General features: G+C 30.3%; 1 protein-coding gene across 3 annotated transcripts in view; it reads right to left on the bottom strand.

Moving 5' to 3' along the window:
* Positions 1-7,987: 7,987 nt before the first annotated feature.
* The window catches only part of LOC117171698, a 44,646-nt gene continuing 32,131 nt past the window's right edge, over positions 7,988-20,502 (bottom strand). For 2 of the 3 annotated variants that reach the window (XM_033359230.1, XM_033359232.1), the window contains 2 exons: positions 8,758-8,850; positions 7,988-8,661 (listed from right to left, as the gene is read on the bottom strand). In XM_033359230.1, coding sequence (XP_033215121.1) covers positions 8,141-8,661; positions 8,758-8,850 — 614 coding nt within the window. In that variant the 3' untranslated portion in view covers positions 7,988-8,140. The remainder of the gene's footprint in view (positions 8,662-8,757; positions 8,851-20,502) is intronic. The other variant, XM_033359233.1, reaches the window with a different exon arrangement.

Below are 20,502 nucleotides of genomic sequence, written 5' to 3'. Positions count from 1 at the left end.
TATAAGTGAGGCGGTCGTATCTTTGGAACTCTTATTTTTAGAGTTCGAGTGTAAATGTTTTAGTGGAAGTAAAGTGGAAGTAAAGTCAGGTTATTTTTGTGATTTTTTTTTAGAAGATTATTAAAAAATATATTAATGTAGGACTTGCTGGCTTCATGAATACAATCTGAATACAATCTTTTGTTAATAAATTTAATAAAATTGAATAAAAAAAATTTTAATGATAAATGTAATAGTTGATACTATAGCTCAGAATGAGTTTTAACGTGATAGGTAACAGTTTAATTCAAAGAAAGCTGACGAATTTTCAAAAAAAAATGCTTGAATTTCAAACTAAAAATTGAGTGATTAATTATTCAGGTACAAATATTAATTTAAAAGGAAAAGAAACAATTTTTCGACAAAACTGATCAATTTTTCAAAAAAGAAATGAATAAACAAATATTTGTTAAATTTTTATAAGGTCCTATTAATTACATTCATATTCAAGAAAAAACGAGAGAAAAAGAAAAGATTCTTCAAAATACAGTAAACATTTTCAAAAGCTGTTTAAAGACAATTAAATAAACATTGAAAAATAAGCATGAAACCCAAAACAAAAGGTATAACTTATTACAAAAACTTCTAAATTATGTAAAGAAAATATTTTGCATTATTTTATTTAATATTATTATTCAGCAATTTCGTATTAAATAAGTAATAATTTTGAAAAAGTATGTGAAATTATTGAGGGCTGTAAATATCACCTAATTTTAAACAGGCTATAGAAATAAAATGACATGAACAATCGGTGAGTTTTAAAAATAACCAAATTGCTTAACAGATTTAACTTCGTTAAAAAAAAATAAAATTGCAATTTCTTAAAAATTAAGAATAAGCCCACGTTTTTTGAAAAAAGAGATTTTAGATTTGAAAATTTATCTCTTTTAGAAGAAATTTTGAATTTCTGGATGAAAACTCTCGAGAAACAACTTTGTTTGAAATTATGGTTGGACGTTTTTTGAGAAATAATTTTTTGTTAAATACTCAAATATTGAGTTAAAAAATTTATTTCTTTTGTGAAGTGTTAAAACACTTTATTGAGAATTCATATTTTTTTAATTGATAATTACACTACGTCGGTGAGAGTGAAACTTATTCTTGAAAACAGGTTGTTTAAAATAAAGATTTTTCTCTGGTTGAGCATTTAAATATTTTGTAAAAATCGATTTTTTTTCAAAATTTACATTTTTTTTTAGTGAAAATTCTATTTCTGCAGATAAAAGACTTTTTTGTATTGAAGGTTCAAATCTTTGTGAGAACGAAATTTAATTGTACATTTTATATCGTACATCTGCATAAGAAATTTATAATTAAGATTTATACAAGAATGAAACATTGTAAAAATTATTAAATTTATATTTGTAGATATAATATTGTACACATAGGAATCAATTTTGAGAATAAAATTTATGAAATTCCGTCATTCATTCAAAAGTGAATTTTAAGATTAAGATGCATAGGCATTATAAAACATTAAATTAATCTTTTTTTTTATTTGCGTATGTGACAAGATTTGAATCTCGAAACGTGGAACCAAATGGGAATATTAATTTTTTAATGTTTTCAAATTTGAATTTTTAAATTTCATATCATATATTTCGAATTCAATTCCAATATTTTGATTTATGAAATTGCTTAAAAGAAATATTTCCAACATTTTAATCTGGCTACGTGGTCAAAATTATAATTATTTATTTTTAAAAATGTTTCAATGAAAATTTTAATTCTAATTTTATACTGTAGATTTAGAATTTCAATTTGAGATTGATATTCATTAATAACATTAAATATGTAATAAACATATTTTCTTGTTTCCATATGTTGCAATATCAGGATCTGGTAAGTGGCCTTAACGAAAATATTTGCTAATAAATTTTCAAATTAAAATTTTAATTGTAAATTTTATATTGTACAAACAGAAGACTAATTGTAGATCAATATTCATTATTAAACATAACCATCGCCTTTATCCTTATTTTTTTATTTCAGTTTGTAAAAACATTCCAAACTTTCGTCTAAGTACTAAGTGGAAATACAAATTAAAACTAAAATTCAAATTTTAATATATGAATTTTATATTGTACAGTTGAAAAACAATTTTAACGAGTTCTATGAGTTAGGCTTTACAGTTTCATCCTGGAAAGGATGGCGTTGTTCGGGCTGTCACTCTCAAAACAACGACAAGGACAGTCGACCCACCAATTTTTAAATTGTGTCAACTTTCACGTTCATCTTAAGTACAATCATCGCGAGTCCATTTCGAATGGACAAAAGCGGGCGGAATATTCTGAAATGAATATTAGTTTACTGGTTTAGGAAGTTTCTAAATTGTGCTCTTATTTTTATTTCCTTTGCGTTCTTCTTCACTTTTATAATTCTTGTACTTGTCCTTATATTTGATTTTCTTATTGAATGATTGGCCAAACTGTATGTCTAAGCCGGTCTTATCGTTTTCGTGATCTCTCTCTCTCTCTCTGTCGCTCTGATCTCTCCTTGTCAGAAATGATCACTCATTCCTAGTTGTTCAGTATTTTTTCAGTGTCCAAAATGAATATGATTCGCATTGCTTTACCAGTCATTGGATCTATTCTCTCATACGTCTATAATGCATCTCTGCATGTAGGAATTTTTCCTGATACAGCAAAAAGGCGATTCTTCACCCTACTCCTATAATACCTAACTCTACCTGACCTGGAAACTTGTTTCCTAAATCCATCCTATGTACCTAGTCTAAACCTTTCAAACCTATTTTTCATTAGAATACTATGTTGACAGTAAAAACCAGTTTAGATACTATAATGAATGAGGATAAGATCCATATAACTTTACTAATAGATTGTAACTGCTTAACAAATGATGCATTTTATAAGTTTAAAATCGATTTTCAAAACCGCTTTGGTTAAAAATGGAGACTATTCACGTCTATACTCAATGTTAGCTAAAAGAAATTGGAAAGAGATTCATGATTGGGAAGCAGCGTGGAAATATCTTTATGATGCAACACTAAAAGAAATGTGTGAACCTATTCCTACCCTAAAGTATACCTCATCTGACAATCATTATGCTATCTTGTTTTCTGATACAGTAAAAGTCTATTCGAAAATTAAATACAAATTCAATATTAAAAAAGATAAACCGGCTTCTGATACAACCCTGCTTAAAATTTCGGAAAGAAATTGGTTCGAAATAGGTCAAAAGTGGGTTCTAGCAGGCTATAACCATTTTCTAACCGGATTTTGTCTTCGAGTTACAACCATCACCAAATTGTTTTGTAATATGTAACCAATAGGTAGGATTATTAAGATGATCCAGTTACAAACTAATTTGGTGACGGTAACAACCCAGCGATCAAAATAGACGAAAAGGCGAAACATATACTCGGCTTTTAATGATCTCTAACCGGATTTGGTCCCAGGGGTTTAAAAGGTTTTTATTCAGCATGCTGCAACATTTGTATCTGATCCCTAACCGGTTCTTAACCTACCCTTATAAGAATTTCGTCCCCTATTTGGTTCTTTACCGGCTCTAACCGGTCTCTAACCGGATTTTGTCTCTGGTTGTAACCGACACCTAACCTGTTTCTATCTAGCATCCTGCAATATTTGTACCCGATTCCTAACCGTTTCTTAATCGGCCCATAACCGAATTTCGTCCCCGAGTTGTAACCGTGTTCTAACCAGCTTGTAACTGGGTTCTTATTATATTTTTAACACGGATCTTAATTACTCTCTAACCGGATTTTGTCCTCGGGTTTCCTCGGGTCAATTCCAACGGGTTTTAACCGATCCCCATTCGAATTTAGTCCCCGAGTTGTAACCGTCACCTAACCGGCTCGTTTTCCATCGCCGGATAAAACTCGGTTTCGACCGACTACAATACATAAGTGTCAAGTGACATTTAGAAGTCGATTAGAGACCAATTTCAAAACTAATTTCGATCTTTGAGAATATTAATTTTTGTTCCCAAATAGCGGATTAAGACCGTTTAGAAGATTTTAACAACCGGTCTACTATAACCATTTTCCACATAAGGACAGGTTAAGATACGGTTAAATTACAGATATTGAAATTGCGACCAATTGAAAACTGGTCAAAGACGTTTAGAACCAAATGTGTTTCTACCCGATCTCTATCTCGTTTCGAAATTATTTTAGCTGACATTTTAAGCAATGCAGTATAAAGGTATCTATAAAATGTTCAAAATCGTTTCAAAAATGGCCAAAGATGATTATAAAAATTATTTAGCGCATGCAAAAAAATTCTATTGTGTAATCCTGGGAACCTTCGGAATATAGCCCTAAAGTTGAAAAAATGAAAGTAGCCTTCCTGGAATCATGATAGATGAGGACTCAATGTTTTGCAGAGAGGGGGAAAGTTTTGGAGCATTCGCAGAATATTTTGTTAGAATGTATGTGAAATATGAAAATATGATAAATGATAGATTGTGTGATCACTTTGTAATGATTTATCTCTTTGGGAAAAATATACAAGCTTGGTCGACACTAGTTGATATATTCGGACCACTCGATCATATTTACAATATTTCTCTCAAAGGCGGAATTCAACAATCACAATGGAAAGACACCAAAATGTGCCCAGGTTTTAAAAAAATTATAGGTCTCACCTATACAAATATCGTCCAATTTTAATTCTAAACAATTTTTCCAAAATATTCTAGATGTTTCTCACTGACACCACTATCTTATATTTAAAATCACTATTGAATTCTGCATAGCATGGCTCCTTACCGAGAAAATTCACAATTAAAGGGTGTTGAGCATATTGATGTCTTGTATTTCAATTTCTCAAAGGCTTTTGATAAAGTAAACCAGAGCCTCTAATTAATAAAATAACATGGCCTTAATCTACTGACCAATCTTGTTAGACCAATTAAGAATATTCGAGGAAATAGAAATGGCTATGTTCAGTGCAGAAGTTAATTTTCTGAAATTCATCACTCCTGTTCGAGAGTTCCGCAAGGCTAAAATTTATGAACTGTTTTTTATATTATCTACAATAATTATGTAACTGACGAATTCTCATCAAAAATTATATTCTATGCGGATGAGGCAAAGCTACTTAAGAGAAGAAAACAAATAACTTTTTGCGTGCAGCAACAAAATGATCTGGACAATTTATGTTACTAGTGTTTAGAGAAGAAGGTGCTGCTTAATCTAGAAACAAGTTCAGCTGTTACGTATTCTAGAACTGTTACTCCAATAATATTTGATGTCAAAATAAATAATGTCCGATTAGGTGGAGTAGAATTGGCATGTTAAATAAATAAACATTTTAATTTGCAATCAAAATGTATGGTTCATATTGAAATAATTAGTGGACAATCCAGAAAAATGCTTGGATATTTTTCCAGAGCATGTAAGGGTTTTTAAGAAAAGGGAAAAAATATTGATGTTATATAATAGTGTCGTATAAGGAAAAGTACAGTATGCATATGTGATTCGGTCACCGAAGTTTATATCAGATGCTGAGATTTATTTTTATTATTTTAAAAAATATCCCAAATCTGCTTTGCTTAGCTGAGACTTTCAGAAACGCACGCCATGCCACTCTCCGAAAATGCTGTTCGACGTCAGTGCATTGTTTTTTTTAGTTTGAATCAGTGTAATTTGCCCTTCTTTCAGGGCGGCAAGTTGAGACTTGCTTGGTGCCTAATTTTATCTTAATTCAACATCCTGGGAGAAATAAAAATAAAATTTTACTTTTTAGTTAAAATTAAGCAGTAAAATTCTTCACTCAAATAATTTAATTTCTTTAAATAATATGGGGAAGGAATAAACCCGGTTTTAAGTTGCAGCAAGGTTTTGTCAATTACGATTTTATCAATTCAGATTCTCGACTTAGTCCAAAATTATTTGCTAAATATTTTTGATAATTTTCTCATAGAATTTCCATGTGGAATTTCAAAATGGAATTTCCACCTAGAGCATTGTAGAACGCTTTCCGTGAAATTGATCCACGTGAGTTTCGTTCATATAATTGGTATTTGATTTAAAAATTCACCGCTTTTTTCATAAGTTTCATCCTTTTTTGGTAAAAATATCAAATGCTTATTTGAAAATTAAGTTTTCTTTGTTGACGAATAAACTTTTTTTTGCATAATTTTCTTTGTTGGTTGAGTTCAGACAAGAAATCGACAGTCCAGTTCAGACAAGAAAAAGTTTGAAGAAAATTTAAAGACATAAACATCAAAAACAAATCAAGCCATTTTTTAAATAGATTTCATATACATTTTGCTGTGTTTTAAACTTCAAACGAGAAAATAACAACAGAAAAGGCCACCTTATCCAATGCCTGTATCCATAGATCACGTGACATCATTTTTTAAATAGAAAATCTATATACATAATTTGATCGTTTTTAGTTAAAGTGAAATGTGGCTTTTTGTGTCCTTATTACACTTTTAGGATACATTTATTTTAAAGAGAAGTTTGTATTGTTGCTGCTTTGTCCCTGAACTTCGACTGTACGAAAGGTGGACGGCTTTCCTATCCTATTTATTTTTCATGTTTACTTTTTTTTAAATGTTTGATTTTGGTGTTCTCCTAATGGTTTCGCTATACATAATAATATGATAATTAATATATCATACTAATAAAAAAATTTAATTTTTCTAATATTTTAAAAATTTCGCGAAAACGATTCATAAAAAAATACGTATTTCGTATTAATCTTCAAGAGATTAAAAAATTTTAAAGCAAGAAAAAGCTTTTCGAAAATTTTAAAAGGTTTCCAAAGCACAGCAACATTCTCTGAAGGTCCCTGGAAATTTTTTTTTAAAATGTGTATTTAGCAAAATTAATTTCATAGAACAGATGAGAAGATTTAAGAATTTTTTAAAGCATTTCTGTGGATTTGAAAGATTTCAGGGCAATCTTTTTGAATTATGATAAATTTTCCAAACATCTTAGCATACATTAGAATCATTTTAAAAGATGTTGAAAACTGTTAACAATCTTTTTCAAAATTTAAAAATTTCATAAGTTAAACGAGAATTTTGTATAAAAGTTAGATTTTGATAATCTTACAAACATTTTCAAAAAATTTAGGTAAATTAGAACGTATTTAAAAACTTTAAAAATTAAAAACAATTGTGTACAAGATTTAGATTTTCAAAGATTTCGTACTGAAATGTTGGAGATTTTCATGGATTGTGAAGAATTTGAAGATACCGAAATTTCTTCTGTATATTATTGGGAAAATTGAAAATTTCGATTTAAAGATTTAAAGGCAATTTTTCAATTTCAAATATTTAAAATTCCAATTTCTTCTAAAAGTCATAGGTATCTTTTGAACAGACATACATTTTTTATAAAATTCAGAATCCTGTCAAATCAAAAAGCTTACTGAAAAACTTTCTAGCTGTTTTCTTGAAAAATCTCAAATTTGAAAAAATTATTAAATTATTAAATTAGAAAAAGAAACATTGTCAGAAATTATCAGTTTTGTATTTGGCTGAATTCACTTCAAATCATGCAGGCTGCACACGCTTAAGTCAGGGATTCGACTGCGGATGAAATCTGTTGCCTTTCAAAGGTTTTAGACGACAGATATTTCATTAATTTAATCGAACATTTTTTGGACAAAGTTATGAGTATTTAAAGTTTATAAAGTCTTAACGCCATTTATGAAAAATTGTTCGGCTTTTTCTTTGATGTGCTGTTGTTTTGAAACTTTTAAAGGTATTATACTTTTTCTTTTTGCTTCTGATAGTTCTTTCCATTCTCTCTCGAAATCTACAACAAAATTAGAGAAATTTCTAAAACTTATTTATGACATAGTATGAAAGACTGTTGTTGTGAGAAAAATATAGCTATACCCGAATTTATTTGTATTAAGGTGCATATAAGGTCTTAATGTAATACTGGGCTTAACAAAATATATAACGGCTTCTTGAAATACTGTGCTTTATTGACTATTAATTTTAAAAACTGTAATGCACATTGTTTTATTATTATGCATAAGTACAAGAAACCTTTTAAAAACAATCAATCAATACAATTTCAACGAATTTTCAGATCGATTCATGTTAGATCAATTCTTTGACTTCAGCTGTTCTAGCAAACCTATACTCTTAGATTTTATGGGAGATTTTGCTCTTCTTCAGGAAGTTTATGTAAGTCTCCAGCAACATCAATTGAATTATTCGGATTAATGGGATCGGACTTTGTGTAACGAACCTGCCCAATTGTTTGCAAGCCCAGAGTGCTGGGATATCCTTGAGAGTTGACTCTTGACCTAATATCACTAGGTGCAAGAACGGCTCTGTATTTAACGTTGCCTATTCCCACGTTAGCTAGGAATATTGGAGCACCACCAACATGCTCTCGGTTTTTTGTCTCATTATGATACTTTACCGGTTGGAGACATGCATATAAACGTTCGCTATCTGGTAGATCAACACTCACGGATCCATATGGACCATTGCATCTTTCAATTCTCGCATCAGGAACGAGATTTCCAATTAGCAAATGCCAATTTGAAATCTCACCATTTACGACTCTTTTTAATATTATCCCTTTTGGTTGATGGATAGCATGAGGAGCAATATTTCTAATTTCAGAATCATGGGTATGACGATGATTATTCCAAGCAGGAAGATCTGCAAAAAGTGATTAAAGAAATTTGTATACACCAGAAAAATAACTGTTTATCGCAAGATAACCGCTTAGGCTGCGGAATGGAGCATTATCATTACCTGGATGAGGATTTGGAGATGTAGTGGGGCGACGCTCGGCATTAACATTTCTGCTACGACCAGCTTCACTGTCAGTATTCATAGCACAGACTTCTGTTAAAAAAAGATTCATGACATTTTTGTTTACTGGAAATGTAACTGTTATTCAGAACCTGAAAAATGAGATAGCGGGATTTGTGGTTTGGGATTTGGAAACTACAAATATACGAGAATGAAATGGCATCCCACTCCTGTGACGTTCATATTTTGGAGGTAATGAGTAAGAACGCACACAGGCTTACTACGCGCATGCGCAGGTCGAATTCAAGGCAGTACACACTCGCACGTGCCTCACTCTCAAATAGGACAGGGTAGAGAAAACAAATTTCGCCTGCTTTAATGAATTCGGGACGCTCGTATCAATTGACCGCTCGTATAATTCTTAAGGGGTTCTTCTAGATCTTTTTGAAGAACATATTAATGTAGGATTTATTGGGTCATATTCAAATATCGCAACTGTTTTATTGAAAATTAATCTCCTTTTGTTGAAAATTTAACTACTTCATTGGAAGTAAAATTACTTTGTTAATAATGCATTTATTTTCTTGATCATTGATTATTATAGTTAACAAACCTTTTTTCGTTTAAAATTTCTCTTTATAAGTTGAAAATAGAAATAGTTGGATTAAAGTACCAATATTTTAGTGAAAAACCGAGTTTGTGGCAAAATATTTAGGGCTCTTGGTGACAGAAACTTCTATTTGCCCCAAAATTCCTTTAAAAATTCAAATATTTTCTTGAAAAAGCATGTACTTTTCTGAGAACTCGTCTATTTTGGTGAATAGTTCATATTTTGTGATGAAAATTAGTTTTATCTCATTTAGATTTAATTTTTTTAACCGAAAATGTAACTGTTTTATTTTTTGTCGAAAATGTACATTTTTCGATGAAAGTGCTGGCTTTAGATTTATATTAAACGATTTGCACGGGGAAAAGAAAACGTGGCAGACATGCCGGTGACAAGAAGTCGAGAAAGGACAGAGAGAGGGTAGTAGGATACGAATACAGAGAGTGGGTCGGCATTATCCAGCAAAACTATGCAAGCGACTGAGGTTGAGCGAAAACGTAGAAGGTGGCATTAACAGTAATGAAAGTAGTGATAAGGGAAAGGTATTTAAGAAGCTCGGGAAGAGAGAGGAAATGAGAGTGGAAAGGAAACGAGACAGGTCGACGAACGTGCAAAGGCTATTTAGAGCGCACAGTTCGCATAGTACGAACGCGAAGGAGTTTTTCGAGAAGTGGCTACAATTACCAACCAGGAGTAGCGAAGGGGAGAAGCAGGAGGATAATAGAAGGGTTAGAGACCAGTTAGATGAGGAGGAAGAAAATAAGAAAGTACTGAAGAAGAGCAGACAGAGAAGGAATGCAGAGAAAAAGTGAAAAAAATGAGAAAGAAATGGTAGGAATAGGATGCTCTGTGGAAAGCCGAGAAAGGGGAGGTATTCAGGAAACTGGATAGCATAGAGAGTAAACAGATAGAGAATGAGAATAAAAGGAAAAGGTAGGAGTAGGAGACGTAGTTAAGGTGGGTGATAAGAAACTGCAGGAGCAAAATAGGAGAATGCGGAGACAACTAAATGGAATAGAAGTGAGACTAGAAGGAATAGAGAGAGAGGAAAGTAAGCGAAATATAGTAATTAAAGGAATGAAAGTATAAAGTGATTGGGGAAAGTAAGAAGGAGAGAAGCTGATGAACGTTATTGGGGCTCAAGTAAGAGTGAAAGCGGTAAAGGTGCTGAGGAGAAACGCAGAAGGGAAAGCAGGTGTGCCCATAGTGAAAGTGGGAAGCAAGGAGAAGAAAAGAGCGATAATAGAAAGGAAAAGGATACTAAGGTAAAGGAGTGAACGAATTGAAGAGGACCTGACATGGAGAGAGAGAGAGAAAAAGGAAGTGGATGATCGAACGAAACATGGAGAGAGAGAGGAGGAACGGGGGTCATGTTTGAATAGGAAAACAGAGGGTTTGGGCGAATAGGTGAAGTGGACCTGGAACAACAGAAGCAAAGAATTAATATCAGGGGAAACAATACAGGAAAGAAGGGTCAAAAAAGGTATTAAGAGTAGGGGAGATGAGGCGGCGTTGCCACTAGAGAAGAAAAACTGAACACAGGAAGAAGGGGGAGGAGAAAAAGAAGGAAATTGAGTGTCGCTTTCTCGAATGTGTCAGGGTCAAAAACAAAAAAACGAGGGGTCCTAAGAGAATATTGGAAAGTGGGACGTGGTAATGCTGAGTGGAACCTGTGTAAAAAAAGGGATCGAAAATTGTTTGAAACGAAAGTTGCCGAAATGGAAATTGTGCACAACGCAAGAATCGAGGAAAGAACTTGAGAAGGAGAGGGGGATGAAATACATGATGCCAAGGGTTAAAATAGAGCTCACGGGAGATGAAATAGTAGAAGATCCAGCACATAACCTGGATGGCGTGATGGTGAGAAGAATAAAGATAGGAAGAGAGAGGTTGACCTTCTTTTTGTGTATATAGAAGGAGAGAAGAACAAGAAGCTTGAAGAGTATTAAGGGAAGAAATTCCAAGCAGAGGAAGATAGATTGGGAGTATAAACTATTTTGAACCTGTAAGGAGAGGAAGAGTGGGTTATCTGTAATAAAAATATAAGGGGAGAAGAAGAAGGGGAAGTGAAGTTTATAGGTAAAGGGTAGAATGTAATAGATTACATTTTAACAGAAGAAAGACTCAAGTAGAGAATGAATAGAGTGGAAGTAGATAATGAAATAGGCTTAGAACACTTTCCGCAATAGCGACATTTAAATGCTCAGGATAAAAGCCGCACAACAAAAAAAAGAAAAAAACTGGCCTCAGGAAAGTCAAATTGGGTAGGTCAGGAGAGAATAAATTGAGATAATTTGAATAAAGAATGGAGAACGAGGAGATTAGATGATTGGGAGGGGAATCCGTGGACATACGCCTCGAAAAGATAAAAGAGCTTACAGAGAGGATCAGGAAAGGAAGGAAATGGGAGGTGAGCAATAAGGAACGGGGAGTCAAAAATAGTGTTAATGAGGAAATCGAGATGGATGAGTGGACCCTTTACTTTAAACGACTGTTGGGCAGAATGGATAGAGCGATAACGAGACTTAACAGAAGCAAAGAAACAGGAGAGGATGATATTAAGGACGAGGCTTTGAGTTTTGGAGGGGAAGGGGTGAGAAAGGAAATGTGAAAGGTATGCAACAAGGTTTGGAAAGGAGAAGGATAACCTAAGGAGTGGAGGAGAGGGTTGGTGGTACCGGTAATTAAGAAAGAAAAGGGAAAGAAGTTGGAGAAGTATAGTGGAATTAAATTTGTGTTATGGCAGGTCATAAAAGAGAGGGGAGTGGATGAAGAGTTGGTCGAGAGGATAAAGGAAATATTCAAAGAGGCTAAGATAAGGTTTAGGATTGAGAACCGAAATGGGGAGGTGTTTTGGTGTTGGTGGGAGCTCAGGCAAGGGTGCCCATTGGGTCCACTACTATCCAGTCTCTTTCTGGCAGATCGAGAGGAGAAACTGGATACAAAAAAGGGGAGGGTCGGTTCTGGAAAATAGCAAGGTATATTCCATAGCGTATGCAGCCGATGTAATCTTACTAGCGGGTAACGAGAGAGAAATGAGTCTTATAGAAATCTGGGGATAGATATCCAGGATATATATTGAGGGAGGAATTAGGTAAACGTAAAATGGGTATTAGACAAATGAAGAGAGCATGGAACTTTGAGCAAAAACTAAAAAGTGAAGAGGGAAGCAGGCCAGCACCAGCTTGTCTACGGGAAGTAGTAGACAAAGAGAATAGGATGAACACAGAAGGGTCAACGTAGGAGCAAGAGAGACAACAAAGGAGGATAGAATGCGATATGGGAGCAGATGTCAGATTATGGCAAGAGTTAGGGAATGAACTCAGAGTTAAAGACAGGAATAAACGACGGGAAAGAATCGTGGAGTCTAAGTATAACAGGCGGTGTGAAGGTAGCAAGGTAGTAAAAGCTACAGAAGAGCTAGAATATTAAAGAACGGTACAAATGACGTTTCACGATTTAGGATGAGACAAAGAATGAGAGAGTGCAGGTGCTGGGGGAATGAAGGGCATGTTTTAGAGAGATGTACGAGGGAGGAAACATCTGATGAGAGTATGAGTGACAGGACAAGGTAGGTCTTGAATGGAAGTAGACAAGCGGCAAGCTGGATGATGAGACTGGAAGAAATGAGAAAAAGTAAGGGACATGTTTTAGGAAAAGAGCAAACGCGCACTCCTATATAAGGAGTTAAGTAAGTTAGTAAGTAAGTAAGTTAAGTAAGTTTCTTGAGGAATTTTTAGCAAATGATTTCCACTCAATAAAACTTAATTATAATAACCATAAACCTTCGTTTTGTACGCGGAAAGTTTCTAAAAAATATATATAATACCACTCTATACTCGAGTGATTCACCCGGCCCACTCATAGCCATGATCACGTCAAATTCATGGCAATGCGACTTTTTAAAAACTTTTTTCAGAAGGTTTACAATTCTTTAAATATTCATGGTCAGGGAAAATAAAAAATTGTCAAGGAGGAAAAATTGGAGAATTTTCCAAATAAGGATTTACGGAAACCCTAATTTAATACCATTGTTAGTAATTTGATTGCCTTCCATTTATATTTTTTTTTGCATTTGCTTCTTCCTGAAGATTGTCTGTTAAGTTATATATTTTTTATTTGTTTAAAAACTCTAAAATCTTGCTAAAACGAAATTCGTTTTGTTTAAGAACCGACCTTTTTAGGATAAAAATTCAACTATTCTCCTTGAAATTTTACTCTTTGTTTAAAATTCATTTTTTGGTATTAAAAGCCAGCTAAAAGCTTTTTGGGATGTAAATTCAGCTATTTTTTGAAATTTTGTGTTTTTAATTTAAATATTCATCTGTTTTAGTACAAATTGCATCTTTATTGGATATAAGTGCAACTTTTTGTGCAAGATTAATATTTTTTTCTTGAGAATTCAACCATTTGTTTTGAGAATTTCCGTTGAACCACGTTTTTGTGGAAGATGCCTATTTTTAGTCATAACTTCAACCCTTCAGTTAAACATTTAACTACTTTTTTTGAAATTGATATTTTTCAATTAAAAATTTAAAGGAATCGGTAACAGTTGAAGAACTTCTTGAAATTTTTTTTTCTGAATGGAATTCAGTAAAAAAAATTTTCCATGATAATTGTAATAGTTGATATTTTAACCCAGAAAGATTTTAACCTTAATAGGAAACAGTTCAATCTAACAATAACCTACGAATTTTCAAACAAAATAATTTAATTTTTAACTAAAAATTGCGTAATTATTTTTGCAGCTACAAATATTAATTTACAAAGAAAAGAAACAATTTCTAGACAAAACTGTTAAATTTTTAGTAAAAGAAATGTATTTTTGTTAGCAAATCAATCAAAACGAAGTGTTCAAAATTTAAACAGTTAATAAAAGATCAATTTTAAATAAAATATATACATGAATTTTAAACTCAATAATGGAGTTTTATACGAAATTAATTCCGTACGAAAAATATTATGGTAAAACTTTCAATTACAAAGAATTAACTTCTAACTAGAAATATTTGGACTTCTCTATAGGGTTCTATTAATTTAGTCCATGTTCAAGAAAAAAAACCGAGAAAAAATAAAAAGATACTACAAAAAACGGTAAAAAATTTTTAAAAGCTGTTTAAAGACAATTAAATGAACCTTAAAAAACCTTGAAACCCAAAACAAATGGTCCAGCTTATTATAAAAACTTTTCATTTTTCTGAAGAAAATATTCTGAATTATTTCACTGTATATTATCATTTAGTAATTGCGTATTATATCAATAATAATTTTGTGAAAATATGTGGAATTATTAAAGGCTGTTAATGTAACCTAATTTTAAAAAGGCTGTCGAAATAAAATACATGACCAATTGGTGAGTTATGAAAATAGCCACACCGCTTAACAGATTTAACTTGGTTTAAAAAAATCAGATTGCAATTTCTTGAAACTTAAAAATAAGCTAAAGCTTTTTGAAAAAAATAAGCTTTCTGATTTGGAAATTCATCTCTCTTAGTAGAAGTTTTTTATTTCTGGATGAAAATGCATCGGTTTATTTAAAAATAAATATCCTCTTCTAGAGGAAAGACTTTGTTTGAAATCTTGGCTGAACTTATTTTGAGTAATAACTTTTTGGTTGAATATTAAAATTTTCAGTTGAAAAATGTATCTCTTTGGTGGAGAGTTGAAACTCTTGATTCAAAATTTATATTTTTAATTGAAAATTACACTGCTTCGGTGATAGTTAAACTTATTCTTGAAAATAGTTTTTTTTAAATAAAGATTTTTCTCTGGCTTAGCATTCGACCATTTTGTTAAAAATAAATTTTTTTCGCAAAATTCACATTTTTTGGTTAAAAATTCCATTTATGCAAATAAAAGTCTTTTTTTCTGTTGAAGTTTGAACAATCTATGTGATTATTGCTTTTTTTATGTTTGGAAAACTTTTATTACTTGACAGTTCTTCTTTCTGGTTTGAATATCAATTACACGTTTGTATTGGAAATTTCAGTATTCTGTTAAAAATTTATCTTTTATGTTGGCAAAGTCTTTTTTTAATAAGCAAATAAATTTGAAAATTTGAAAGTTTTATCCCGAATCTTTTTTATTTTTATGTAAGAAATATCCTACGTTAAATTGCTTATTGTAAATTTGCAAATAAAATTGAAGATTAAGATTTAAAAAAAAGTAAAAGGTTTTGTTATTAAATATTTTCTTATGTATATAAGTTACAAGATTCCAATCTCTAAGTGAATGAAAATTATAATTTTTAAAAATTTTCAAATTCATATTTGTAAATTTCATATTGTACGAATTAAATTTAATCCGAAAAACATGCATACATTTAGAAGTCAATTTTTAAGATTAATATCAATAGGAAAATTAAAACATTAAGCTAATCACTATTTTTTTGCTTCCGTATGTTACAATATTTGAATTATGAAACTTGGCACTAAATGGCAGTTTTCATTTTCAATATTTTCGAATTATAATTCTAAAATTTCATATAATATATTTAGAATTCAATTTCAAGACTAGGATTTATGAAATTGCTTACAAAATTTTTTACAGTATTTCAATCTGTATACGTGGCAAACACTATAATTATTTATTGAAAAAAATGTTTAAATGCAAATTTTGATTCTAATTTTATACGATACATTTAAAATTTCAATTTAAGATTGATATTCATTAATGAAATTAAATATGTAACAAACATCATTTCTTCTTTCCGTATGTTACAATACATGGATCTGGTAAAGTGGCCTAAACGAAAATATTTATTAAAAAAATTTGCACATTTTAACTGTAAACTTTATATGGTGTAAAAATAAAACTAATGGTAGATCAATATTCATTAATAAACATAGCCATCGCGTTTATCCTCATTTTCTTGAATTTCCGTATGTTGAAAGATACCAATATTTTGATGTGGCACTAAGTGGAAATATCAATTTAAAAAAATAAAAATTTTATTATGTGTATTTTATATTGTACACTTGAAAGACAATTCTGAAATTGAACTTAAGAATTCGGGTTAATTTCAATTTTTTTAGCTTCCATATGCTTCATGATTTAAATCTGACAACGTGACATTAGATGCAGATATTGATTGCAAAGTTCAAATTATGAATGTTTTATTGTAAATTTTAAAGTGAAATGAAAAATTAGGATCAATAACAATTTTTCATATAATGTTACAAACACATACTTTCAAAATTGAGCGAAGCCACGCAGGTTAATAATAGATTGAAGATCTTCATTATTTCTGAATGCGAGTAGAGATAACGATAAACAACCCAGGACTGATGCTGCAAAGGTAGAATTTCGTCAGAAGCGACTGCTTTTGTAGATTGTTTACAATTTAGTGGAGGGGAAAAGATACGTGATATTTTTAGTTTCTCATACCTAGTAAATACATGTGTAATAAAACCAACAAAAATGTTTGTGGAAAAATCAGTCAAACCATCATAAATGTAATTGTAAAGGTGATACAGTATATTTCGAGTGAAAAATCCAATAGAGCCTACGTAATAATAAAGCTATCAAATTAAAAGTAGTTAGCAAATTATTATTTTAAACTTATTTTCTATTTATTAGACTGGTGCATTTAGACTTTTTTCTTACATGGTCCTCAATTTATTTAAAGCCAAACTATTTAATATCGCTTAAAGAAAGCTGATACAAGTAATGACATTATCATATTGCCCTATTTCAAAGTCAAATGACTTAAATTGCTACTCAAAATCTTGTTTTCTGTCGATATTTCTTCTCAATTCATTCTTTTTTCAGATTTATTCCGATTGAAATTGTCATTCCTCAAATTCACTCTTTCTTTCTATACCATTCGTTTCTCGAGCCCTCTTCACATTGTCCCATACATCTCATGTTTCCTTGACGCATTCAAAAATTTTACACTCTCCGTTCTCCATCTTTACCTCAAGGATCCCTTCTCAGAATTTATTTTATTAAAACTCATTTCGCAATCCTTGTCGTTTCATTACAAATTGTACCTTTTTTAAGAGACTTCAAATTTATTAGATTAATATAAGTTTGTTTACCTGAGTTTTAAATCAAACATAGGATTATTATCGACGATTAAAAAACAAAAGGCTCACATTAAAAATGATGTAATGTCGGTCAATTTAGAAATTTTTTATTAAAAACCTGAGTTTAAACCCAATTTCTTATGAGATATCAGGAATCACAGTTTGTCATCATTATGACACGTGCCACAATAAATGATTCAGCCCAGCAGAATCACCTTTTCCTTACTTAAATCTACCTTGAATGAATGTATAAAAAATCTCCTAATGAGATACGACAGCTTTCTGTATTAATTTGATTAATTGGATGGGTATCTGCTCAGAGCAAAAGCAAATTAAAAAAAAAAAAGTTGCGGAAAGGAGAAGTAGAAACACGCGAGAGCAAAAACGACCTAAGAATTAGCCGAGAGGTAAAACGGCACAAGAATGAAGGGAAAAGATTCCCCCCACTTTGCTGCTGCGAAGACCAGCCTCGTGTAAAGCCAAAAATGCGCGAGCACGAATCCGAGCTCGCCCGACTTCACGAATGACAATTTAATCAGCTGCTCCTCAAATTTATTCTGGTTTTAAAATCCTGAGTTACCATGGAATTATTACATTTGTTGCGAAGTGAAAAATATTTTCAACATATAATTGAATTTTTTACTAAAATGATACAAATGATTCAAAAAGAATCGAATTTTCAATAAAGGTGTTAAATAAACAACAAAAAGAATTAATGTTGTTACCAAAATAGATGCATTTTCAAACAAGAATGATAATTTTCTACCATAAAATAAGAATTTTCAACTGAAAAAAAAATGTTAAAAAAAATCAATAAAATTGTCAAATTTTAAACTTGAAAATTAATATTAAAACTAAAAAAAAAACAAGTATTTAACCAAACATGCAATAGTTTATTTTCAATTAAAAAAATTTAATTGTCGACGAAGATAATGAATTTTCAACTAAAAAATATAATTTTTAACACAAATTTAACAGTTGAATTTTAAATTCAAAATGGAAAGAAGAATTTTCAAAACAAATCAATTTTTACTAAAAAGCCGAAATTTCCATTTAAACAAAATTCTCTTTCAACCAAAAAACAATGAATTTTTAAAGACGGAAAGTAATTTTCAAACAAATATTTTTCTTAAAAAAGACGTAGGTTTAAACAAATTAATTTGCAAAAAAAATAATTACATATCTATTAAATCGGTCGTTTTCAACCATGAATGCCATCGTAACATTTTTAATCAAAAAAATAGTTTAAAAATTAAGAATTGACCAGATAGTGGAATGTGTTAACTAAAAAAGATTTTTCAACCAGGAAGGGAATAGTTTATTTTTTAGCTGAAAAAAAAAAATTTTTAACAAAATCATCATTATTTTTTACCAAAAATATCAGTTTTCAAACAAGAAGGAAATGTTTCTACCAAAAAGACGAACTTTCAACTGAAAAAAATAAACACTTTTTTTAATTGAAAATTCCATTTTATGCTCAAGGTTTCAGTGGAAAAAATTTAATTTCAACACAAGAACAACATACAAAAAAAAAGAATTTTTAACCAAAATGTGTATTCTGTTTGTGTAAAAAGAGTTTAAGTAAGTAGATCAAAAATCTTCTAGTATTGCATTTTTTTGATTGAGGTTTCATCTTTTTTGTTGAAAATTTTTTATTTGGTTTAAAACGAACTTTCCTGTTAGAAATTCATATATTTGGTTTAAAAATTCAAAGGTTTTGCAAAAAAATAATCTGTTCTGTTGAAATACTTCATTTTAAAAGACAAATTTTTTTTAAAGTTGATATTTTTTCTTTTTGAACTGTTTAGTTGAAAAATCACGTTGATTGATAGCAAATTATTCTTCTGGTTTGAAACTTTATCCATTTTTATTAAAAATTCAGCTCTTGGGTTATAAATTTCACTCTTTCGTTGAAAATTAATTTTGTTCTTGTTAAATATTTTAACATTTTGTTATAACTTCTTTTTTCGATTAATAATCACACTTTTACTGAGAATATAACTATTCCATTTTTCGCTGGAAATGAAACTTTTTTTTAAACACTTTCTTTTTTAGTTGAAAATTCAACTGTGTGGTGGAAAATCCATGCATTTGGTTTTTTGTGTTTGCTTCAAAATTCATCGTTTTCAGAGAAAATTAATTTCATTAGTAGAAAATTCATTTTGTTATTAGAATATTATTCTTTTTGTTTGTTCATTTATTTCTATGTTTAAAAATTTATGTATTTTGTTGTAAATTGGATTCTTTTTGTTTTTGTTCAAAACTCATTTTTTAAATTGAAAATTTAACTGTTTCATTTATGATCTAAAATTTATATTTGACGTAAAAAATTAGTTTTTCTATTGATAATTCAACTATTTTCTAGAGAATATGATTGTTTTTGGGCCTAACAAAAATTCAACTGAGAATTTAATTATATAATTTTTTGTTAATAATTTATCTTTTCTAGTTAAAAATTGATTTCTCTTTTCATTGCAAATTGAACTATTTAATACGAAATTTGTTTTTTTTTTGCTTTAAAATTGACCGGTCTCAATTAAAATTTCATCTGTTTTGAAATTAAATTATTTTTCTTGTTTGAAAATGCATCTATTTTAATCAAAAATTCATTTATTTTGTTGAAAAGACTGAACTATATACTAAAAAAGGCATTTTCAGTATAATACATGAACTTTGCACAAAAGAAATTTATTTTCCACCAAGTCTAATTTTCTATACAAAAAGTAATGTTACTAAATTTTTAACAAAGCAGTTCCACTTCCAACCGAAAAATTGAAAGAATAGTTAAAATTCTGTGAAATTTCTTTAAATTATTAAAATTAATTGAAAATTCCTTAAAATGTTTTAAAACATCCTAAAATATTTAAAATCCTTTAAAATCTTTTGAAAACTCTTGAAAATCTTAGAAGCTTCAGATTGAAATTTAGCAAGCAGAAAAATTTCAAAACGTTAAATATTGAAATATTTGTAAATTAGAGTTTTGTAAATGGAATCAATAAAAATTTTAAACTTTCAAAATTTTATATTCAACTATGAAATATGAATAATTTTCATCTCGATAGAATTCAAGTCTTCATAAATAAATTGAATGCGTTCAAAATTTAAAAGTAT

This window comes from Belonocnema kinseyi, chromosome 4 (genome assembly GCF_010883055.1).
Source record: "Belonocnema kinseyi isolate 2016_QV_RU_SX_M_011 chromosome 4, B_treatae_v1, whole genome shotgun sequence".
Classification (NCBI taxonomy): Eukaryota; Metazoa; Arthropoda; class Insecta; order Hymenoptera; family Cynipidae; genus Belonocnema; species Belonocnema kinseyi.
Note: the sequence above shows the minus strand (reverse complement) of the source record. Positions and strands in the feature narration are given on the sequence as shown.